Here is a 24656-nt window from a genome sequence, read left to right as displayed (position 1 = left end):
GCCCAAGAAAAGGAGGGACTTGGTCTCTCTACATACTTTTCAAACCTACTTTCTTGCCCACTAGAAGGGTTCCCAATATCTTGTATTCATCTCAGGCACTTCTGGAGCCCAACACACACCCCTTCTTCCTCTTCCCTCTCCCCTCTATTGAGCCCTGTTCACAAATCTGGCTTTTCTATGAAATAGTTCAAAAGCTTCATGGCATCCAAGAGACTGTGATGTGAACATGACACAAGCATGCCATAGACCACTTGGTTCCTAACCCTGACTCTGCCACTGGCTTGAGTGAGACTCTATGGAAGTTATGCAGCCTTCACAGGAAATGGAGATATTAATAAATACCTATATTGTAGCATCATTATGGGGCTGTGATACAAGAAATCCATATTAGAGCTTCACCCCAGTCCCTGGTACAAAACCCTTGGAATTTCCAGTCTATTTCAATCATACTCCATTTATGCTAATGAGGTTGTGGTCACTGTTGGAAGCTGGGAAAAAATTGTCAAAGAAACCAACCATGTGATTAGACTGCTGGAATTTTTCAGCTCCATTCCCAACCTCTAGGGAGGAAAGAGAGGATAGAGGATTCTGTGAATCACCAATAACCAATAATTTAATCACTGATGTGTGTAACAGAACCTCCAGAAAATTCCCAAATGATGGGGTTTGGTGAGCTTCTGGGTTGGTGAACACAGAGAGGTGTTGAGAAGGTGATGTGCTGGAAAAGGCCCTGCTCCCACCTCATATCCCCCTCCCCATACCTTGTCTCCTCCATCTTTTCCTTTTGGCTTTTTCTGAATTGTCTTGTTTACAATAAACTAGTGCTGCTAAGTATGGTCCTTCTTAAGGTCTGTGCATTGTTGTAGGAAAACATAGAACTTGAGAAGGGGATTGAGGGAGTTCATGGTCTATTGCCCATCAGTCAGGGACTAACAACTGGCATGTAAAGTCTGTCAGTTGACCATTCTTGTGAGGCTACCCTGGACCATTTGTGGTCCAGAATCAAGTTTAACTCTAGGACACCCAGCTGCTGTACATTACTGACTGGAGAGCTAGTTGGTATGGGGAAAACCACCCCTCACACATTCAGTGTTGGAAATATTGTGGCATACAACTGCAATTTCAGCTACTTAGAAGGTAGAGACAGAATGATCAAAGTTTAAGGCCAGTTTGGACAAAAGTTAATGAGACCTGATCACCAAAACAAGCCAGCTATGGTGGTACATGCCCACTGTCTCAGCTACTAGGGAGAAAGAACATCAAGGTCTGAGGCTAGCACAGAGAAAAGGATGAAACCTTATCTGACATAAACTAAAAGCAAAGTGATGAGGTAGTGGCTCAAGTGGTAGAGTGCCTACCTAGCCAAGTACAAGGTCCTGACTTTGAAAACCCAGTACAACCAATAAAAAATATTGTAAATACAGAAGAAAAGACGTTTTAGAGGTATAAATCATGGGATGCTGTCTGATATATGGTATGCATTCAACACATTATTATTATTATTAGCAATGTGACATTTTGTGCCATTTGGATATTTGTACAACATTATGGGGGCATTATGGGGGGAGCAAAAAATACATGGTCATTAACATCATTGGCTATCTTTGTGTATCTTTTTTTGCTAATAATTCTTAATAGATTTTTTTTTACTGACACTATTGCTAAAGAACCTCCTTAAAAAAATAAATATTGCTGCCAGGCATTGGTGGCTTATACCTTTAATCCTAGCTAGTCAGAAGACTGAGTGAGATCCACAGGATGATAATTTGAAGCCATGTGAGACAGAAAAGTCTGAGACACTCCCCATCAAAATAAAAAACAAAGCTGGTCACCAGTGGTTCACTCCTGTAATTCTAGCTACTGAGGAGGCTGAGATCTGAGGATCATAGTTTGAAGCCAGTGCAGGCAGAAAAGTCCCACTGAGACTCTTATCTCCAATTAACCATTCAAAAACTAGAAGTAGGCCCTCTGGCTCAAGTGGTAGAGCACTAGCCTTGAGCACAAAGAGGCTGAAGGACAGTGCCCAGGCCCTGATTCAAGCCCCACAACCGACAAAAAATAAAATAAAGTAAAATAATGAACAAAAAGCTGTCAAGCAAGTACAGGCCTTGAGTTCAAACCTCCATACTGGCAAAAAGTAAAAAAAAAATACTGCCAACCCAGTTCATTGCTATTTTGAACATATAACAGAGGGTATATTATCTGCATTCATTAAGTACCAACTATGTGCTAGGCTCCATGAGCGGTGTTAGAAAGACAAAGAGGAACAAGACTCAGCACCTGACCTTTTCCAAAAAAAGAAACAGAACACACACACACACACACACACACACACACACACACACACACACACACACGTCATGATAAAAAGAGAGTTGATTAAAGAACTGAAAAATGTTTGAGAGGCCAAAGTAGAAAGATCATAGTCTGAGGCAATTGAAATTGTATCTGAAAAACAAATTAAAGCAAAAAGGGCTAGGGGTGTGTTAGATCAAATTCAACTCATTACTAACACAAAAAGTCAAGTACTACTATTTTTAACTAATTTTTCTATAACATTATAATGAATTGTGATGTCTTTATGTTTAATCTATTCTAAAAAGAATGTGTGTTTTAAACAGCTTGCTTTTTTTTTCCAGGATGGAGCCTGTGGTAGGCAGAACAATGGCCATCCAAAGATTTTCTTTTTATCCTGGTCTTGAAGTCAGGGCATGAGCTTTCTCACTCAAAGCTAGCCCTCTACTACTTGAGCCACAGCTCCATTTCTGGTTTTTTGATGGTTAATTGGAGATAAAGAGTCTTATGGACTTTACTGCTTGAACCAACATCCTCAGATCTCAGCCTTCTGAGTAGCATGGATTACAAGAATGAGCAACCAGTGCCTGGCTCACCCAAAGATTTTGACTTTCTATTCTCCAGAGTCTATATATTACTACAAAAAAGGGCCTCATGGATGGATTTACAGTTATCTAGGTAGGTGCAGGTCAATCACAAAGGCCCTTAAGAGCAGACAGGAGTACAAAAGAGGCAGAGAGGTACAACAGAAGCACAGCAAGGGCTTTTCCTGCTGATGCTGGTTTCAAAGACAGAGGAGGCCACAAGCCAGGGAAGTGGGTGGCTTCCTATAAGCTAGGCACAATTTCAAGCAGACAGACAGAAAGGACATGAGACCTTAGTTCTGCAGGGAGGTGAATTCTCCTAACTTAAACAAACCTGCAAGTGGCTTTCCTCTCCAGAACCCAGCCCTACCCACACTTGGAGAAGCCTGCTGAGCTGAACACTTCTGACCTGCTGAACTCTCAGACAGCCGTGAGCTTTGTGGTACTTTCTTACCTTATCCCTCCAAACTAAAAGAGAACAAATAAATGATGTGACTTGATTGACACTTTTTCTTTAATGTCATGAACCTAACATCAGTGCTTGTAACAAAGTGGTTAAAACTAGGAGTTAAGTCTCTGAAGGTGCTACATTAGTAATTTCCTTTTCCTTAAAACTTTTCTCAGAGCACCACCATATCTAGCCCAGGACTACTTCTTGTCTTATACACAAATGACCTGGAGAAATTGCAAGATAAATGAAGAGAGAGAGACAGAAAGACAGAAAGAGAAAGAGAGAAAGGAAAGAAAGGAAGAAAGAAGAAAGAAAGAAAGAAAGAAAGAAAGAAAGAAAGAAAGAAAGAAAGAAAGAAAGAAAGAAAGAAGGAAGGAAGGAAGGAAGGAAGGAAGGAAGGAAGGAAGGAAGGAAGGAAGGAAGGAAGGAAGGAAGGAAGGAAAAGAAAGAAAGAAAGAAAGAAAGAAAGAAAGAAAGAAAGAAAGAAAGAAAGAAAGAAAGAAAGAGAGAAGGAAAGAAGAAGGAAAGAAAAGGGAAAGAAAATTTGAGACTCTGCTTTGGCATGATGGGTTAAAGTGTGAGTCTATATTTCTAGAAAATTCTCTACTGGGCCATCAGGACATTCTGAGTAAACAGGATGGGTCTGGGATCCTTCTTCTCTTGGCACAATGTCTCTAAGTCCAATCTCTTTGGGACAGAGATTTGTCTATCTTGTTGCAGGCACATTCCTAAAAAATGATAGAAGGTATGATATATAAAAGATGCTCCATAAATATCTGTCAAGTTGATGAACAAGTTAAAATTTAAAGTTGCTAGAAAATAAACAAAACCAGGGAAAGGGAAATCATGGGACCAAAGGAGGCAATTGCAAGACAAAAAGGGAAAGTTGGGATGGGGAAGGGAGGTCAGATAATAGTCATCTGAGGTCAGTCATTTCGTCAACTGTTTTAAATTAAAGATGTGGGTGATTGAGTATCCAATTTCAGCCTGCAGGAAGATTGGGGGAGGCCCCAGAAACAAATGAAGCCAACTTACTCACAAAGTCCTATGTCATTACAACTATAAACAACTCCTTTCCTATGGTACACATACACACACACACACACACACACACACACACACACACATACACACACACACACACACACACACACACACACACTCACACACCCATGATTTCCTTCCCTTCACATTCCATTAAAGTAGATCCTGTGCTGTGGGATGGTCAGGTTGATATATTAAAAGTACCCTCAAAGGGGCTTTATCAATGAGCACTTTTCTGGAAACATGAGGAAGGAAGTAAATGATGTGTCTGTATGTCCGGCCAAAAGGCATCTCAGCTGTGTCTGGTCTGGCATGAAAAGTCCTCCCCCTTTTCATGGAGTAAGAAGTAACCCCTGGGGCTGGGCAGCTTGCTTCCAGCTGGGCTTGTTTTTGTTTTGGTTGCAGAGTCACCAAGACCTCCTGAGAAACAAAGCAATAGCATTTTTCTGTTCTTGTTTGTTCTAATGAGTCAAAGTTGCCTGGGACACAAAGTTTGACGTCTGCCCACAATATTCTTATGCTTTTCTTCACTCAGAACCCAAAGTTCCAGCCAACAGCGCCTTTCTGGTCCCACATGAGCTAATAGCCTGCAGCTCTGTAGCTATGATGCTGTTTACAATCTCAGACTTCTAGAACTAGTGAGGAAAAATTATCCTTGCTATAAGAAATGCTTTTCCCCATTATCTTGCCCATGTAATTGTAACCCCTCTGTACAGTATTTTCACAATAAAAAACGAACTATAAAAAAAAAGAAATGCTTTTCCCCCAGATATCATGATTGCTGTTTGCTTGATGTTTTTAAGTTGACCATTTAGAAACAAAGAGGTCAAGAGAAAGGCCTAGTCTTCCTTTTCCAGTGGAAAAACAACCAATGAGACTGTCTCTGCTTATGATTTCAATTTCATATGTAATCTGGACCTCCTTCAAGGGAAACTGTCAGGGTTCAAGGTTTCATCCACAGTTATCTCCCTTGTCTTCCCATGAGAGCTGAGTGCTCCCAGTCCTGCTGTTAGAGACTCCCAAGGACAAGGTCAGGCTGTGAGGATGTGGAGAGTCTAAGAAAGCTTTTTCTGCATAAGGATGTGAGTCACTACTGAGAGGAGCCTGGGGAATAGAATTGGAAGGTTGCCTGCTTTTCCCAGCCTGGCCGCCATCCTAAGGGCTTTTCGAAGGTCAGGGGAACTAACATTAAGGGCCTTTCTTCATGACTGTGAAACTGGGAAGGAGGTCAGGGAAAAGCTATGATACAGCTCCATGTTGGTGAATGGTGAGGGGTGGGGAGAGGGACATGAAGACTACAACAGAAGATATTAACAGCCCATCCAGTCTATGTAGGACCACAAATGGAGGGTCCCCCTCCTTTGGAGAGGAGGGCTATTTTAATCATCACTGCCTGGAGTAAATACCAGAGCCTTGAGAACTTTGGATCTGCTGTTCTTCAAATATTTTCATGGAAAAGTGTCAGAAAGTTCATTATTAAGTCTAATTCCAAGCAAAGTGTTTCCAGCATGTGAGATTTTACTAGATATATAATAAGATCTGCAGTAACCCAGAAAATTGTTTCACTTCCTTCCTTCTGCAGGGGAGGGAGTGCAGAATCAGGAGCCGTGGGAAACAGCATGCTATTTTGATTGGTCAAGAAACATCCAGATCAACTCTCTCTATGCTGATATCCAGCTACTCCTGTATATTTTGCTTTAGAAAATGCCAATCTTTTCATTCCCTTAGTCTCATGTGACTCCCCAAAGTCCTCACTCTAGCTACTAACCTGGAAAATGGAGGTAACAGTAGGTACCTCAGAAAGTCATGGTCAAGATGATGATGAGGGAGTCTAGTACACACATGGAACAAGGGCCCCCTCCATTGAAACATTTTTTTTCTGTGCAAGTACTGGGGCTTGATCTCAGGACCTGGGCACTGTCCCTAAGGTTTTTCACTCAAGACTGTATCACTTGAGCCACAGCTCTACTTCTGTTTTATTTTGCTGTTTAACTGGATACAATCTCATGGAGATTTCTGCCTGGGCTGACTTCAAGCCACAATCCTCTGATCTCAGCCTCCTGAGTAGCTAGGATTATAGGTGTGAGCCACCAAAGTACAGAAATTTTAACATTATTTTTTTAATCATGTCTTCCCTGAAAAGAAGCATTTCTTGTGACTTACCCCTTGTAAGACTTGAAAGCTGTCATTGTTGGGCGGTGGGTCTTGATCTGGATCAACACCAACTCTAAAAGTTGCCAGAGAGAAAGACAAGGAGAAAAACAGAAAGCATTAGCTCAGTCCATGGCAGCCACGGCAGCTGAAAATCACCACCATCTTCCAAAGCAGAAGGAAAGGAAAGCCGTCATGCAGAAGTCAGATGACACACCACAGTAGATTCCCTGACAGCCAGGGGTAATAGATCCTGTGTGTTCACACACTAAGCAAGGCCTCTGGGAAAACAGCACTGGCTGACAACTGTCCAGATACCTTGCTGTACCAGGTGATGTGCATTACCAAAATGTAGGTCCCTCCTACTTGGCTGTGTCCTCACTTCTGTCATGACTTACTTTAATGTCCCTAACATTTTTCTGTCATGAAATTTCTTCAGATATACAGGGAAGTATTGAAGAAATCTATAGGTAACACCTATATGTCTACTGCCAAGACCTTCAACAATTATAGCACATTTTTTTTAGTCAGTCCTGGGGCTTAACTCAGAGCCTTGGCACTGTCCTTGAGATATTTTGCTCAAGGCTAGCACTCTACCACTCTGCCACAGCACCACTAGTTAATTAGAGATAAGAGTCTCACATCCTTTCTTGCTTAGATTGGCTCTGAACTTAGATCCTCAGATCTCAGCCTCCTGAGTCCCTTGGATTATAGGTGTAAGCACCCACCAGCACCCCACTTTTATGGCACATTTTTCATTAGTCATTAGTCATCTATCCATATCTCACCATCCCTCATGCTATTTTGAGGATACATTCAAACAAAGCAACAGACATGAAGTACACATCCCTCGCTATCTAAGCATGGGTAGTGACAAGAGTCTTTCCTTGACTACACTTGATACAGGCTTCTCTAAACCTTCTTCCAAACTAGGACATGACTTCTGTCTCTGCCTGTAGGCACCACTGGATTTTAGCAAGCATTTTCCTAAATTGGTTTAGCCTGAACCTTTTATCCTTGATAGATGATTTTTCTCTTTCTGATGGGAGTTCCTTATCCTCCATCATCCCCAGGAAGTGTTTGATCGATCGCTCTGGACTGGCTTCAGCAAAAACACTGTTAGGTGGATTTAGCCAAACTCCCCATTACCCCTAATGTCTCCTCTTAATCATTTTCTATCTATTGATCTCTATCTCTCTCTTACACTTCCACAGCCCATCAGAGCAATCCCTATATCAATAAGGATGATCCTGAATACAGTCTGCCTTACCCTTTAATCAGTGTCACTGTCATGTGTTGGGGACCAGAGCTGCTTGTAATCCTAATGCCCCATCCCCTGCATCAACAATGACTGGGGAGCTCATACACTGGAGAACAAGAACTAGAAGAAAGAAAAGGGAAAGTGGCAATATCCATTTACAGCAAATTCCCCCAAAGTCCTGGGGCAGTTGTCTGGCTTAGTTATATGCACCTGTTGCTCTATGCACCTGTTAATCTTGTATTCCTGCATCTTCCAGTCTCTAAGGCAGAGAACTGTGACATGAACAACATGGATACCAAGGAACAATGGGGGAATATCGAAGATACCAGGGATGTCCTCACTCCAACCTGTGTTGCAAGAAATGGAAGGTGCCATAAAAGATCAAAAGACAAGGAAAAGAGACTCAAGCTTTCAGCAGATTACACTGCATTTGAATAGGAAGAGAGGTGCCAAGTGGGCTTCAATGGGGATGTCTTTGCTATCTGTGTTGAATCCAATGAGCAGACACTGGACATACAAAGTCCCATGTTTCCTTCTCTTCCTCTCCTCCCACATATGACACTAGAGATCTTTTCTGAAGGAAAGAAATGGGTGTGGGAGTGTGTAGGAGACAACACAGATGTATGCATGTACACAGCCTCTCCAAATCGAACCTCCAGTCTTTCCTAATTGACTCTTGTTCAGCATATGCTCAAGGCATGTACCCCTAAGAAGGTAGGGGAACACTTACTCCAAAATGTTCTGGAGGTAAAGTTTTTTGTTGTTGTTGTATGTGTGTTTGCGTGTGTGTGTGTGTGTGCTGGTATAAGGACTTGAACTCAGGACCTTGGCACTGTCCCTGAGATTTTTCCACTCAAGGCTGGCTTTCTACCACTTGAAGCACAGCTCTATTTATGACTTTTTGCTGGTTAGTTGGAGATAAAAGTCTCATAGGCTTTCCTGCCTGAGCTGGTTTCTAACTTCAGTCCTCAGAATTCAGCCTCCTGAGTAGCTAGGATTACAGGCATGAGCCCAGAAGCAGAGTTTTTAACCATGAGGTGAATTCATGCATTTAGCACATATTTTCTGAGTCCCTCCTATGTTAGGCACTGGTCAGAGCATTCAGTTAAAGCCTAATGTAGGGCTGGCACCAGATTCCCTCCCTGTGTGCTTAGCTTTGAATGGGATCTTTATACTAAACCAGCTGGACTTCACTACACCATAGAGGCTATTTTTAGGCAGCAGTTTCTGACATCCACATTCCTGGACATTCTCTGAGAAAGTCTGAACAACAGATCTCACAGGGATCTTTTTTTATTTTATGTGCCAGTCCTAGGGTTTGAACTCAAGGTCTGGGTACTGTCCTTCAGCTTTTTTGCTCAAGGCTACCCTTCCACTATTTGAGCCACAGGTCCACTTCCAGCTCTTTTGGTAGTTAATTGGAGATAAGCATCTCAAAGACTTTCCTGCATGAGCTGGCTTTGAACTGAGATCCTCAGATCTCAAGCCTCCTGAGTAACTAGGGTTACAGGCATAAGCCACAGATATCTAGCATTCACAGAGATAGATCTTGTGACCTGAAAACCATCCAGTTCAGGGAAGTTCACAGACTGCCCACAAAATCACAAGACAGCTATGGGGCCACCCAAAGTGTGTAATGTATACAACTGGCTAGAGGAAAGGCCTCATAATGAATTCCTTGTTGCTGATTTTTTTAACCCTTAGCGGGCTTTTACCATCTCTTAATCTGTGTTCCACTCACTGTCAGACTTTGTGAGGTCAATAGCCAAGAATCAAATATTAGGCCACTTCATGCCATATTAATATACTGAGGATGAGTTACCAGGTGCAAATCGTGAGGGGCAGAGCACAGTAACTACAGTAGCTCACAGCAGCCCACTGGGAGCCAAAGCCATCCCCAGCTTAGCACAGTAATTACTGAAAGCATGAAGTATAGTATGGGAAGACGATGGCACTTCAGATCTCTCACTGATAATCCCTGTGTTCTGCACTGTGAGTTTTGAAAGAGGCACATGCCTTAGTTCTTGTAAGTGGCTTCCGCATTAGTAATGATAAAACAATCTGACTTTATTAGCTCAGATGAAATAGGAGACCTACAGATAAGGAAGAAACACTTAGGGGTGTTCTGCACTAAAAGGAAAAAAATAAACTCCAATACAGTTAACACATGAAATTTAGCTCCCTCTATTCTTTTCACTCATCTCTGCTAGGGGAAGAAAATCTGCTCAACAAGAATTTAAATAAATTTGGTTTAACAAGAGTTGCTTACAAATACTAGACTCAGACTGTTTTCAGTTAAGTTCTAGAAGCATCAGTGGAATCCATTCATTTATCCTAGGCCCTTGTGGACAGGCATATTTCCAAACCAAGTCAAAAACAAGAACTTTGTAAACGCATGAAATCAAGGCCACCTGAATTGCACTCCAACCTGGTAAAGTCTGGCTCTAGGGAACACTAAGAGTAGTTCTAGATGTGCACTGTCCCAGAGACCTTTGAGAAGTGATGGCAGTGTTCTCTGCCTGAGCTGTGCAGTATGGTCCCCACAATACACATGTGGCCACTGAGTACCCAGAATATAGCTAGTATGACTAATACCCTGCAGTTTCAGTTTTGATAACTTGCAATTTAAAGTCACATGTGCCACCTGCCTCATGAATTGACCAGTGCAGATTCCAGAAAGTACTGATTTCAACAATGGCTTTCTACTGTCACCTTTTTTTCTAATTAAAAAAAAAGTGTCTTTAGGAAACCATAATAGGAAGAAGATGCCACCTTGTGACTATAGTTTGTAAGAGTAGTTTCTTGTTGTATATATCATCCCCCATACAGATTTGAGAAAACAGGCCTCTACGCTTTTTCTAAGTAGAATTATTTCAAGATGGAATTATTGATGAAAAGGCCCGGATGTTGAGATACTGGAAACAATTAAAAAGCAATAACTATAAACTAATGTTGCAAATATGACTATACTAGATGAGATAAAACATTTTATGCTGATCATTTACAAAAGTAGAAATTGGCTGCCATTTTTTCACATTCTCAGTGACAACCTCCAAATTCCTGCTAGAGTTCTTCGAATATACAACTTCATGTCGCATAAACATTAAGCAAAACTCTACTTGAATTGGTTACTCAATGAAGAGATTTCTTACTACATCAACATATAAAATAAAATTTTAAATTCTCTAAAGCTCTGTACAGTGAGTGCCATCTCCTAACAGGGGAAAAAATGATTAAATTAGATAAATCTCCATTTTCCACCCCCAGTGGAATCACTCAACAAGGTTCATGAGTGAATGATTTTGTGCTTGTTGGGAATCTGACCATTCATGTGATATTAAAAGAAGTCAGGCCCAGAGAGACAAAGGATGCACATTTTCTTTTATATATGAAAGCTAGATTTAGCTTATAAACTTATAAGTAAATATTCTGTGTGATATGCAAGTGTATACAAATGTATTAACTGAAATATGGTAGATTCAAGGGGCTATACAAATAGTGTAATTCCTTAGAAAGGCAGTCAAAGTTCAACAAAATAAACATCAGGAAGTAGGCACTTAAAAGGGGTGGAGTGGGGTCAAGGAAAAAAGGGTAGATGAATGCACAAGAGGGGAGAATGCAATCAAGAATTCAATCTACTAAATTAAGAAAAGTGAGGGAAGGGTTGGGAGGGGGGGATAGATGAGAATGTTGAAAGAAGTGACACTGAACAAGAAGCACTGTATTCATAAACTGCTTTTTATGAAACCTCCTTTGTACAACTACTTAAAGACAGTAAAAATTAGCTTGGTTTTATTTTGTAAAAGATGATTCTACAGTTGGGCATCAGTGGTTCAGACTATAGTCCCGGCTACCAAGAAAGCTGATATATGGGGGACTGTGGTTCAAAACCAGACCAGGCAGGAAAGTTCAAGTGACTCTAATCTCCAATTAACTCTTATCTACAATTAATCACCAAAAAGTCAGAAGTGATAGAGCACTAGCCTTGAGCAACAAAGCTCAAGGACAGCACCCAAGTCCTAAATTCAAGCCTCAGAATTACTGCATGCCTGCATGCATGTGCACACAAAAGATCATTGTACAGATTATTTTTAAATTAAAAACATTTAAAAATGGTACCTTGATAGCAGAGAGACCTGGGGGTCACTGCCTTACCTAAGTTGTCAAATATAGCATCACTAATTAAAGATGCAGTCTGGACTGGGGGTATGGCTCAATTGGTCAAGTACCTACCTAGTAAGAGCAATGTCCTCAATACAAACCTCAGTACCAAAAAGAGAGGAAAAAAAGAGTCAGCCTCACAATACATGCCACCTGACAGGACTCAACAAGCAATTAGTCAGGTGCTGATGACCTACTCTTGCCTGTAAACCTAGCTATCAGGAGGCTGAGATCTGAGGATCTCAGGTGAAAGCCAACCCAAACAGAAATAAATCTTCAAGACTCCATCTCCAAAGTAACCAGTAAAAATACAGAAGTGGAGGCATGGCTCAAATGTTAGAGAACCAGCCTTGAGTGAAAAAACTGAGCCAGAGCATGAGGCCTTGAATTCAAGCCCTGGTACTAGCAAAACAGAAAAATTATAAATATATAACTTTTTGCAGTATTTTTTATATAAATTATCTTTAGTCATGATTTTTAAAAAAACGCAAAAATCCAGATTGTGAGCTATCCTGGAATATCTTGAATACTTAACAATACAAAATCCATATTGAAAGAGACCAAAAAGTGGGGGGGAACAATACTTCCTGCCACAGAGAAACTAAAATGATAGGTCATCTGTTTTCAATCCTTTCATTTACTCTCCTTCCTCCTCCCTTCCATCCTAAAGGAAAACAAGAACACTCAAATTTTAAAAAGGGGGGGATTGTTCTAGATTTTTTAAAAAAGAATAAAATATACATGGCAAAAACGCATCTTGCTTTCCTCAGGTGTTATAAAGGCAATCAAGGAGGAAGAGGCTGGCTTCAGGAGGCAAATGCAAATATAACTTACACCTGTAATATACTTTGAAGTGTTGTGAAATGGTTGAGCATGAGAAAAAGAGGGTGAAAATAACCACCAAAATGGCAGATTCCTCACAAGTGGTGAGTCCAGGTCAATATATGCATATTCAATGTTGTACTCTTGTCATTTTTTTGAATATTTAAAATGTCCCCAATTAAAAAAGAGTAATTGGGTCTGGGAAGGCGGCTCAGTGGTAGAGTGCTTGCCTCGCATGCATGAGGCTCTGGGTTTGATTCCTCAGCACTACATAAGCAGAAAAAGCCAGAAGTGGCGCTGTGGCTCAAGTGGTAGAGTGCTAGCCTTGAGCTGAAGAGCTGAAGGACAGCGCCCAGGCCCAGAGTTCAGGCCCCATGACCAACAACAACAACAACAACAACAACTAAAGAGTAATTAAATCCTTGGTAAAAAATGTTTCAAAAACAGCAATCTATTTTCCTGCCTCTATGGTGTAATCTAATTTACTAATATTGATGAATCATAAGCTTATATTATTTCAGTCTTAAAACAACAAACTGTCAAAATTCATGACTATATATTATATATAATAAGTTATCTAGATAAATATAGATTCTAGTAACTATGTAGTATTCTTTTTTTTTCTTTTTTTTTTTTTTGCCAGTCCTGGGGCTTGAACTCAAGGCCTGGGCACTGTCCCTGAGCTTCTTTTCTCAAGGCTAGCACTCTACCACTTGACAGAGCCACTTCTGGCTTTTTGTGTTTACATGGTACTGAGGAATCAAACTCAGGGCTTTATGCATGCTAGGCAAGCACTCTACTACTAAGCCACATTCCCAGCCCTGTGGTTTTCCTTTCCACATAAATCCTGTAATGTCTGGAGATTTTCTTTCTTTCTTTAATATGTTTTTTATTGTAAAGATACTGTACAGAGGGGTTACAGTTACATGAGTAAGGTAATGAGTACATTTCCTATGGAGCATTGTTACTCCTTTGTTTTTCCCCTACCATCCTTCACTTCCCACCTCCCCAATTCCTCCCTTCCCCCTGAAGTTGTAAAGTTTGTTTTCAACATGGTGTCTTGTACATCTCATTGTTACCATGGTTCAGTGGCTTATGCCTGTAAACCTAGTTACTCAAGCAGCTGAAATCTGAGAATCAAGGTTTGAAGCTAGATCAGGCAGGAAACTCTGTGAAAATCTTAACTCCCACTAACCAGCAAAAAGCTAGAAGTGGTGGGGCACTGATGGCTTACACCTATAATCCTAGCTACTCTGACATCTGAGGATTGAGGTTCAAAACTAGCCCAGGCAGGAAAGTCCTTGAGACTCTTATCTCCAATAAACCACCAAAAAACCAGAAGTGGTGCTGTGGTTCAAGTGGTAGAGCACTAGCCTTGGGCTGAAGAGTTGAGGGACAGCAACCAGGCCCAATTCTAGCCCAGGCAAGAAAGCCTGTGAGACTCTTATCTCCAATTAACCACCAGGAAAAAAAAACAAACAAAAAAGAAAAACAGAAGCTGAGCTGTGGCTCAAAGTGGTAGAGCACTAGCCTTGAGCTCAGAGCCAGCAACCAGTCCTGGGCTCAAGCCTCAAGACTACCACCAACAACAACAAAGAAAGCTAGAAATGGAGTTGTGGCTCAAGTGGTAGAATGCTGGCTTTGAGGAAAAAAATCCTAAGGAACAATGCCCAGGCTCTGAGTTCAACCTGCACTACCACCAAAAAAATAAAAAGAGAAAAAGGCATGGATAAAAATGCTAGTTAAGCCAGGCACCGGTGGCTCACGCCTGCAATCCTAGCTATTCAGGATGCTGAGGTTTGAGGATTGCGATTCAAAGCCAGCCTGGGCAAGAAAGTCTGTGAGACTCTTATCTCCAATTAACCACCAGAAAACCAGAAGTGATACTGTGGCTCAAGTAGTACAGCGCTAGCCTTGAGCTGAAGAGCTGAGGGACAGCGCTCAGGCCCAGAGTTCAAGCCCCACAACCGACCCCCCACCTCCAAAAAAAAAAAAAAAACAATGCTAGTTAAGGGAGACATGTGGTAGTCAAATTTCAAACAAGGTAGCCATGTTCAGATCTGGTTGTATACATCCCCTGAAAAGTTGTAAATCTGAGGGGAGTCCCACCCAGTGGCCTTCTTCATAGCCACTTGTTATTAATCATCCATCTGAGATACAGTCCAAACTCTTGACAGCACAGAGGGTAAGAGGACCTCCTGGGCTTTCCCCATACACAGAGGAAAGTGGCAAGGCCCCATGGGTTTCTTGGAGGTGCTGATTGCTGACACAAATGCTTAATAGTAGAATTCCAAGAAAAGAAACACCTGCGTCCCAGCTTGCTACTATTTTGTAAGTGCTACAGAAGAAAACAAATGAGGGGCCACGAGAAATATCACGTTCTTCTGCAATGTCTTTACCATTCAAGGCGTTTCTGTTAGGGTGATTTCATAATTACTTTTCTGGCAGGCTCCAGGGGTTCTTGGACTCCCCAGGGGTGACACAGAAAACTATGTGCTCTCTCTAAAAAAGGCTCCACCCGTGGGGCCAAGCCCAGAAGCAAACTAGTCTCTGGGAACAAGAGATAAAGCAATGGGCCAGAGTATTGCTGTGGTGCTCTGCAGCAAGAAAGACCACATAGAGGATTTCAGGTGCAAATTTAAAGCTAAAAAGGACTTGATGTGGTCCCCCAACAAATTTCTGAACACTCTGGTTTCAGGCAACTGTCCAGAATGTATATTTCTCTCCTGACCAGCTACAATGCTTTTGATCCAGAACACTGTATGTAAGCTTGGAAGTGTTGGGATGCTTTATTCTATTGTAGTTTTAGCTTGAGCTTATTGGAGGATGCAACAATGCTCTTTCCTTCACTCAAGAATTGGATGATCACTATTTTTCATTACGAATGAGACAAATGTGAAAACTCCATAGTAAATGAGAAAAGAAAGCAATCGGAGTGATATGCTCATTCTGAAAGGAATGAATGACAAAAAAATGAATAACTTTCCCTTTAGTATATTTCCCATTTTGAATAATGGATGAGGGTGTCATGAAATCTCAGACATCTTGGATGTGATCTTGAATCCACAATATTGTGGAGGTACTGGGGATGGAAGCCAGGGCTTGTGCATGCTGAACATGTGCTCTATCACTGAGTTCTACCCATCCATAGCTTTTTAAAGATCTCAATGGCCAAGGTTGCAAATAATTTGAGGAATAGGAGACATATACCCTGAACATCAGATCTTAAGCTGAGTCTTACTTGTCTAAAAGACTTTCCTCCTTGAAGGTAGACTGCAACCTAATTGGTATCTAATGTCACATCTCCAAACTTGAAGTTTTGATAGAAAGAGAGAGAGTGTGTGTGTGGGTATGCTAATTTTGTGCAGTAGAAAAGTGTGAACTCCTTGAGTTCTTTGATGACTTTGATTAGGGCTGGGAGCAAGGCCCTGAATTCAAATCCCAGTGCCACCAAAAGACTAAAAAAGACACTACAATTAACTTTTTTGTGGGTTCTAGGGCTTGAACTTTGGGTCTGGGTGCTGTCTCTGAGCTCTTCAGCTCAAGGCAAGCACTCTACCACTTGAACCATAGTGCCACTTCTGATTTTCTGGTGGTTAGTTGGAGATAAGAGTCTCAAGGACTTTCCTGCCCCAGCTGGCTTTGAACCACCATCCTCAGATCTCAGCATCCTAAGTAGCTAGGGTTACAGGTGTGAGCCACTGGTGCCTGGCTACAATTAACTTCATATATGTTATTACAACGTAAATCTGGGGCATGACATTTCAAGTCCTCATGCTCCATTCAGGTATTACTGTTTTTGCTACTGTGCTCAGGGAGTAAAATATTTTCCCAATGCCAAGAACAGAGTTAAAGTCTATTTTGTATTTGACATATCCTATCCACACCAATAAAGAGATCAGAAAGAGAAAATGCCACTTAGAGACCCAGAAAGGGAAGAAGAAATAGAATGATTCACTTTCTTTGCTCTTACATCACCACCCACAAAAGAAGTATATTATAAACTTGAATGAATACTGAGAAATAAATTTCATTAGGGGAGCCTTTATCCTTTTGTTTAAAATGTTCACTATATCTTCTGAATCACCAGGGAAGGTACAAATACATAACTGATTGATTTTTGACACTGGGGCTTGAACTCAGGACCTTGAGCTCTTGCTTGGCCTTTCTGTTCAAGGGTGGTACTCTACTTCTTAAGCCACACCTCAATTTCTGGCTTTTTATAGGTTAACTGGTTATAAGAGATTCACAGACCTGTCTACCCAAGCTGGCTCCAAACCTGAATCCTCAGATTTCAGCTTCCTGAGTAGCAAGGATTACAGGCATGAGCCACCAGTGCACTGCACAAAAATATACTTTTAAAACACACCACCACAACAGTATTTTTACAATAATAATATTTTAAAAAAACACAACAGCACTGCTGCTTAATTAGGACAATGTAAGTTCTGAGGAGATAATAACTGAAATATGAAATTCTGGTTTTCTGTATGAGTTACAGGCCTTATTTACTAGGCCCTAAGCAGACCTGTACAGAAAACATCTCTGAAAATAGGTTGCTCCTAAAACTAACTAAGCACTGGGCACTGGTGTCCTACGCCTGTAATCCTAGCTACTCAGGAGGCTGAGATCTGAGGATTGTGGTGTGAAGCCAGCCTAGCTAGGAAAGTCTGTGGGATTCTTTTCTCCACTAAAACTACCAAAAGAGAAGGAAGTAGAGCTGTAGCTCACATGGTAGAGCATAAGCCTTGAGCAAAAGAAGCTCAAGGACAGTGCCCAGGCTGAGTTCAAACCCCAGGACCAGAACGAACACACACACACACACACACACACACACACACACACACACACACACACACACACACACACACACACACACACACACACACACACACACACACACACACACACACACACACACACACACACACACACACACACACACACACAACCAAAAATACCCAAGAAGATATTTGCCAATGCAGGCTTTGGATTTGACAACATATGATCCAAAACAAGGAAATACGGGGGGGGGGGGGGGGGGGGGAGAGGTGGAAGGAGGGGGAAGATTCCAGGAACAATGACCCCACCCATGAATCCAGAGTTAAGAGTAGAAAGAATGAGTAGAATTGATTTAATCTGTTGCCCCTTGGTTAAAAGGGCTAAGAGATAGTGCACACAGGTAAGAAGAAACAAATCATATGAAGAGAAGTATCTCAGGTTAGAAAGAGGAGAAAAGCTAGGCCCAGTTAATTGTTTTCTGAGGATGCTCTTGTGTCACCTGAAGTACTGCCAGCGGTATGCACTCTGATCCTCTTCGGAGGGCTCCTCCACACCAACTCTGGGCAGTAGAAAAGGGACCATGAGTATGATGGGAACAACAGGGGAGTCAGGAACCCTGGCCCCAAGGACCCAAACCATATCTATGAAGAGGCCATTTCGCTTTGTATGTAGATCCAAATCCTCTTTTATAATTGTTTTGGGAATGGGACCCAGAGCCTCATGCATGCTAGGCAATCTCTAAGCTACATATCCATTTTAAATTGTCCCCATTCTCTAAAACTCAGAGAGATAAAGAGGTGGCTAAAAACTTGCTTCTCAGCTTTTTGGCTAAGATCAAGTGCAGAAGTGGCTAAATATAAGTTTAAAGCAACAATGTTAGAAGCTGGGGGCTCAGTCATCCACATCTGTAATTTTGGCTACTTAGATGGCAGAAATCAGGGCTGCTATTCAAGGCCAGCCCAAGCAAATATTCATGAAACTTCCATCTTAACTAATAAAAGCTGGATGAGGTGACATGAGCCTGTCATCCTAAGTACCCAGCAAGTGTAAATATGAGGCTCAAAGGTTTTTTATGTCAGCCTAGGCATAAATACGAGACCCTATTCAATAAATACCTAAAGCAAAAAGGGCTGGAACATAGCTCATAGGGAAGCACAGGCTAGGAATTTAAATCTTAATTCCATTAAAAAAAAATAAACAGTGTTAGAGCTAGGTACCAGGGGCTCACACTTGTAATTCTAGCTACTCAGGAGGCTAAGATCTGAGGATTGAGGTTCAAAGCCAGTCTGGACAGGAGAGTCCATGAGACTTTTATCAACAATTAAGCATTAAAAAAAAATCCCCTGCAAACCCATAAGTGGAGCTGTGACTCAATTACACCTAACCTTGAGCAAAAGGGACAGCATCCAGGTTCTGAGTTCAAGCCCCAGGACTGGCATGTGTGTGCATTCACACGCAAGCACGTGTGAGACACACACACACACAAACACACACACACACACACACAAAACCAACAATGCAACAATGTTATGAGCCGGGTCAAATAAGGAATAATTGGGAATGAAGAAACAAATGCACCTTACAGAAAATGAATTCATACAACTTTCAGAAATCCATCTGTTTCTTAAGCAAGATATGTCTATACCTCACAAAAAGAAAACAAAACAGTTAATTATCGCTAAGCAATGAACACATATTTAGAGTACTTATACACATTTTACACATATTTGACAAAAAAACAAAAGCTAATATATTATTGAAAAAACCCAAGCAACAGTCCTTAAGATTAAAATGATACCCCCTTTCCTTTCCTTTCCTTTCCTCTCCCTCTCCCCTCTTCCTTCCTCTCTCCTCCCCTCCTTTCCTTTCCTCTAGGACCTTTTGCCAGTCCTGTGGTTTGAACTCAGGACTGTCCTTGAGCTTCTTTTGCTCTACCACTTGAGCCACAGCACTACTTCTTTTTATAAGTGGTTTATTGGAGATAATAAGTCTCCTGGACTTTTCTGCCTGGATTGGCACTGAACGGCAGTCCTTAGATCTCAGCCTAGGATTACAGGAGTGAGCCACCAGTGCCTGGAAAAAATTATCTGTATCTAAAACAAACAAATCACATTGCCCACAGGTTCTGCCTGCACCAGGTACCCAACATCTATTGTATGTTCTCTTCACCTGTGGCCTTAAGATCTGACCCGGTCCACTTTGACCTTCCCTAGTCACTTCTGGGGTGCTTAAGTATACAATGCATGTTTCCATCACATTATAGCAGGGCGTTGCAAACTCAGCACTATTGACATTTGGGGCCAAATAATTCTCTGGTGTATGCGTGTGTGGGGGGGGGGGAGTTGTCCTGTGCATCGTAGGTTGTATCCCTGACTTCCACCCACAAGGTACTAATAGCAGCAATACGCACTGCTCCAAGCTGCCAATAAAGAACATCTCTATATGTTCACAAATGTCTTCTGGGGGACAAAACTGCCTTTGGTTAAGACCCTGCACTCCATGGGGGGAAATGCCCTTCCTATGAGGATGGGAATTGGTTCTTGGGGGAATGAAAGGAAAATTCTTGATAGCATAATGGTTTGGAGATATCCAGAGCACTATAGTAGGTTAGCACATCAAGAGTATCTGGTGGTATGAAATCTTCACTACAGTAAGTCACTGGAGCAGAAAAGCTCAAAAGCTATGGACATATGGCCATATTAGATAATGATAAGCAAAATAAACCCCAAGAGGTTTTTCTTTGTTGTCGTTGTTTTTAATGTACTATGTGATTTTTTTGTTTCTTTTGTAAGTTCTTCCCCCTATGGTATATCACTGTATTTGATTTTGGTACCCTGCATCTTGTACATACCGTTATCTAATTTGGGGAGGGGAAGGGGAATAACACAATGCTGAAACAAGGACACAGGATGACCCATTGCAACAATGATACTCACAAGACACTATGTCAGAAATGAACTTTACAACTTCCTGGGGAGGGAGTGGGGTAGGGAAGGGATAGTAGAAGAAAAACAAAGGAGGGGGTAGCAATGCTCAATAAATAAATAAATAAAGTTTGAAAAAAAGTTTTTGAGGATCTTAATGTAAAATAAATGTTGAGAAGCACTGTGTTGGACAATGCCCCAAATCTCATGTTACTCTGTCCTCTGAAATATGCAAGCAAGAATCTGACATTTCTGTCTCTCTGTGTGTGAGTGTGTGAGTGAGTATGTGTGTGGGGGGGGGCAGTATTGGGGCTTGAATTCAGGGCCTGGGTACTCTATTTTAACTTTTTCACTCAAGGCTTGCACTCTACCATTTGAGCTACATACAGGTCTACTTCTGATTTTTGCTGGATACTTGGAGATAAGAGTTTCATGGACTTTTCTTTCCTAGCTAGCTTTGAATATTAGTCCTCAGATCTCAGCCTCCTGAGGATTATAGGCATAAGTCAGTGGCACTGACTTTGACAGTTTTTGTTTTGTTTTGTCGGTTGTGGGGCTTGAACTCTGGGCCTGGGCACTGTTCCTCAGCTATTCAGCTCAAGTCGAGCACTCTACATTGAGCTACAATGCCACTTCCTGTTTTCTGGTGGTTTATTGGAGATAAAAGTCTCACAGACCTTCCTGCCTGGGCTGGCTTTGAACCATAATCCTCTGATCTCAGCCTACAGGTGTAAGTCACTGGAGCCCAGCTTTGACAGTTCTTAAGGTGATACTTCCAGTTACTTACATATTCAGAATATGATTTGAACCATCCCATAATACTACAGAATTGAAAAACTGTAACAAATACCAGAAAAACAAGTTAGGATTCCTTTAATGTGAGAAGCACTATTGTTGGGTAATTGTAATCATAATAATAGCAATAGCAGATAATGTAATAGCTAAATGTACTAAGGGTTTCATGTGCCACCAGGCATATTTAATGAGAGAATTCTTTTTGGGGTGGTTGTTCTGGGGATGGAAGTCAGGGCCTTGCACATGGTAGACAAAATACCACCGAGCTCTATTCTTCCCAGCCTCCAATGATCGAATCTTACATCACATTTACATATAATCACATTTGATCATCACACTAGGATTGTCCCTGTTTGAAATCTGGTAAGGAAACTGAGGATTAGATGTAAAATAAAGAGGTAGAAATGGTGACAGGAATTTTCCAAGTTAGGATCTTGGAACCCAAAACCCTAGTTCTTCCATGTACAGGACATTACCTTTGAGTACCAAGTGATATTTTAAAACTCTTTTTTTCATTGGTATTATTTTATTTTCATTTTAATATTTTAACATTTTCTTTTAATTTCAATTAGGAAAGATTTTCTACATATAGTTTTAACAGTCTAAAGTATTTTATTTAAAAATCTGAACTAGTTAACAGACAATATTTCTAATAATGTGGAGCATTACATTTCCAAATTTAACATTCAGCAAAACATTCCTACACAAATTTGTTTTAGAATGACAGAAAATATATATACTTCATGTATGTATTTAGACAAATGCCCTTTTATTTCCTCAAAATAAATGCTTTAAAAAGGGCAGTGTAAAATTTTTAGATATGAAGGCACTGCAAAACCTGAATCATAGGCAATCTTGCTTACTAGCAAGAGCCAAATGAAAATGTGGGAACTTTAACAGAGCTTAAGAACTGTATGAGGAAGTACCTAGCTCTCATCAAATAAAAAGAACCTTCTGGTCCACCTAGTTAATGAATTCCTTCCCCAAACTGATTTTCAAAAATGTATCTGGAAAAACTACCTAGAATATGTCAAGTACAAATATGCTTGATGGTATTCTTCACAAGTGTCAGAGGGTGTGGATAAGAATACTACAGGTGTGAAAAAAATCTATATCCCAAAAAATGTATTATAAAATTCTTAAAAATGTATCTTAATAATGTATTTTAGAACTCTCAAAAATATTCATTTACAAAGCTGAGCATGGTAGTGCACACCTGTCATTCTATGTGCAAAGAGTAAATGGGAGGATTGTGGTCCACTCATTTGGGAAAAAAGCAAGACCCTATGTAAAAAAATAGCCAAACCAAAGAGAGCTGGAGGCATGGCTGAAATGATAAAGTGCTTTAAGGCCCTAAGTTCAAATCTCAGTACTGAAAACCAAATTCTGCTATAACTGTTATTACCTAAAGAAGTAGGGCCTCTCTCCACCTTTATTCTTTAATATTTTCTTGTAAAAACTGTATCATAATACATTTTCAATCTATATAAATTATACCAAGCGAAGTGTTCTTACTTGTCCTCCAGTGACTGTATCACTGTCCTCTAGTGTGAGAAAGTTACCTGTTCATTCAGTCCAATGGCTGTGTGTCCTTCCACTGCCTCCCCACCCCATCAACACCACCACTTCATGTGTGTCCCTTTAAGCTGGGGAAATCCAACAAGACACATAGCCACAAAAGGTTTAACAAAAGTATTTGCTCCCCGGCAAAGCTAGCATTCACATTCGATGGAGAACTGAAAACTTTTAATAGCAAAGAAAAACTAAATGAATATATAAACATTAAGCCAGCATTACAAAGAATTCTAAGAGGGGGGACACAACCTGAAGAAAGCAACCAGGAACTGAGGCCTGCCCCAAACAGGCGTTACTCAAAGTCTAACTGAACAAGCACAGGAGGAAAGGAAAGAAGAAAAACTTAGGAAAACGGAATGGCAGGGACAACAATGCATCTCTCTATACTTTCTCTTAATATAAATGGGCTGAATTCGCCAATTAAAAGAAAACGAACTGAGGACTGGATCAGAAAACAAGACCCATCCATCTGTTGCCTTCAGGAGACCCACCTCTCAGCCAAACATACAAACAAACTCAGAGTGAAGGGGTGGAAAAGGATCTACCAATCAAACGCCCCCAGTAAGAAAGCAGGTGTAGCTATCCTGATATCTGACAAAATAAACTTTTCATTAAAATCAGTACAGAAAGACAAGGACGGACACTACATATTAATAAAGGGAACAATCCAAGAGGAGGATATAACCATCATCAACTTATATGCCCCAAATATTGGTGCACCCAGATATGTCAAACAAATGCTCTCAAACTTACAGAATAAAATAGATCCCAATACGATAATACTAGGAGACTTTAACACACCACTCTCACCAAAGGACAGGTCTGCCAACCAGAGGATTGGCAAAGAAGCTACCGAATTAAGAGAGGCCATACTTCAAGCGGAATTAACTGACATCTACCGAGTATTTCACCCTAAAACAACACAGTACACATTCTTCTCAGCAGCTCACGGAACTTTCTCCAAAATAGACCATATCATAGTTCATGCAAGGAACTTAAGCAAATACAAAGGGATCGACATAATCCCCTGTATCCTATCTGACCACAGTGGAATCAAGCTAGCTCTCAATAACAAAGCATACCGCAGAAATTTCTCTAATACATGGAAATTGAACAGCATACTCCTTAACAATGCCTGGATAACAGAAGAGATCAGAGAAGAAATAAAGCATTTCCTACAACTCAATGAAAATGAAAACACCTCACAAAGAAACTTGTGGGACACAGCAAAAGCAGTCCTGAGGGGCAAATTTATTGCCCTCAGTGCCCACATCAAGAGAATGGAGACAGACCAAGTAAATAATCTCATGTTGCAATTAAAACAGCTAGAAAAACAAGAAAAAATGGGACCTAAAGCTACTAGACGAAGCCAGATAACCAAATTAAAAGCAGAGATTAACCAATTAGAAAATCAGAAAACCATAACCAAAATAAACCAAACAAAAAGCTGGTTCTTTGAAAAAATAAACAAAATTGATGGCCCATTGGCTAGATTAATTAAAAAAAGAAGAGAGGAAACCCATATTAATAGGATTAGGGATGCCACGGGAAACATCACAACACGTACCCAAGATATCCAAACAATTCTAACAGACTACTTTCAAAAGCTATACTCTCTAAAGGAAGAAAATCGGGCAGAAATGGATGCATTTTTAGAGAAATACAAGTTGCCCAAACTGAGCAAAGAAGAAGTTAACCAATTAAATAAGCCAATATCCTATAATGAGATACAGGAAGCTATCAAAAGTCTTCCAACAAAAAAAGCCCAGGACCAGATGGATTCACAGCAGAATTCTATAAAACCTTTAAAC

General features: G+C 40.8%; 1 protein-coding gene across 1 annotated transcript in view; it reads right to left on the bottom strand.

The window, feature by feature from the left end:
- The window catches only part of Slc9a7 (solute carrier family 9 member A7), a 170686-nt gene that overhangs the window by 20589 nt on the left and 125441 nt on the right, over nucleotides 1-24656 (bottom strand). The window contains exons 14-15 of the mRNA XM_070040577.1: nucleotides 18051-18110; nucleotides 6538-6601 (exon numbers count right to left, since the gene is read on the bottom strand). Coding sequence (XP_069896678.1) covers nucleotides 6538-6601; nucleotides 18051-18110 — 124 coding nt within the window. The remainder of the gene's footprint in view (nucleotides 1-6537; nucleotides 6602-18050; nucleotides 18111-24656) is intronic.

Source organism: Dipodomys merriami, unplaced genomic scaffold (genome assembly GCF_024711535.1).
Source record: "Dipodomys merriami isolate MVZ:Mamm:240054 unplaced genomic scaffold, mDipMer1.0.p SCAF_3, whole genome shotgun sequence".
In the NCBI taxonomy this organism is placed as follows: domain Eukaryota; kingdom Metazoa; phylum Chordata; class Mammalia; order Rodentia; family Heteromyidae; genus Dipodomys; species Dipodomys merriami.
The sequence above is the reverse complement of the archived record's forward strand: the minus strand, read 5'-3'. Positions and strand labels throughout refer to the sequence as shown.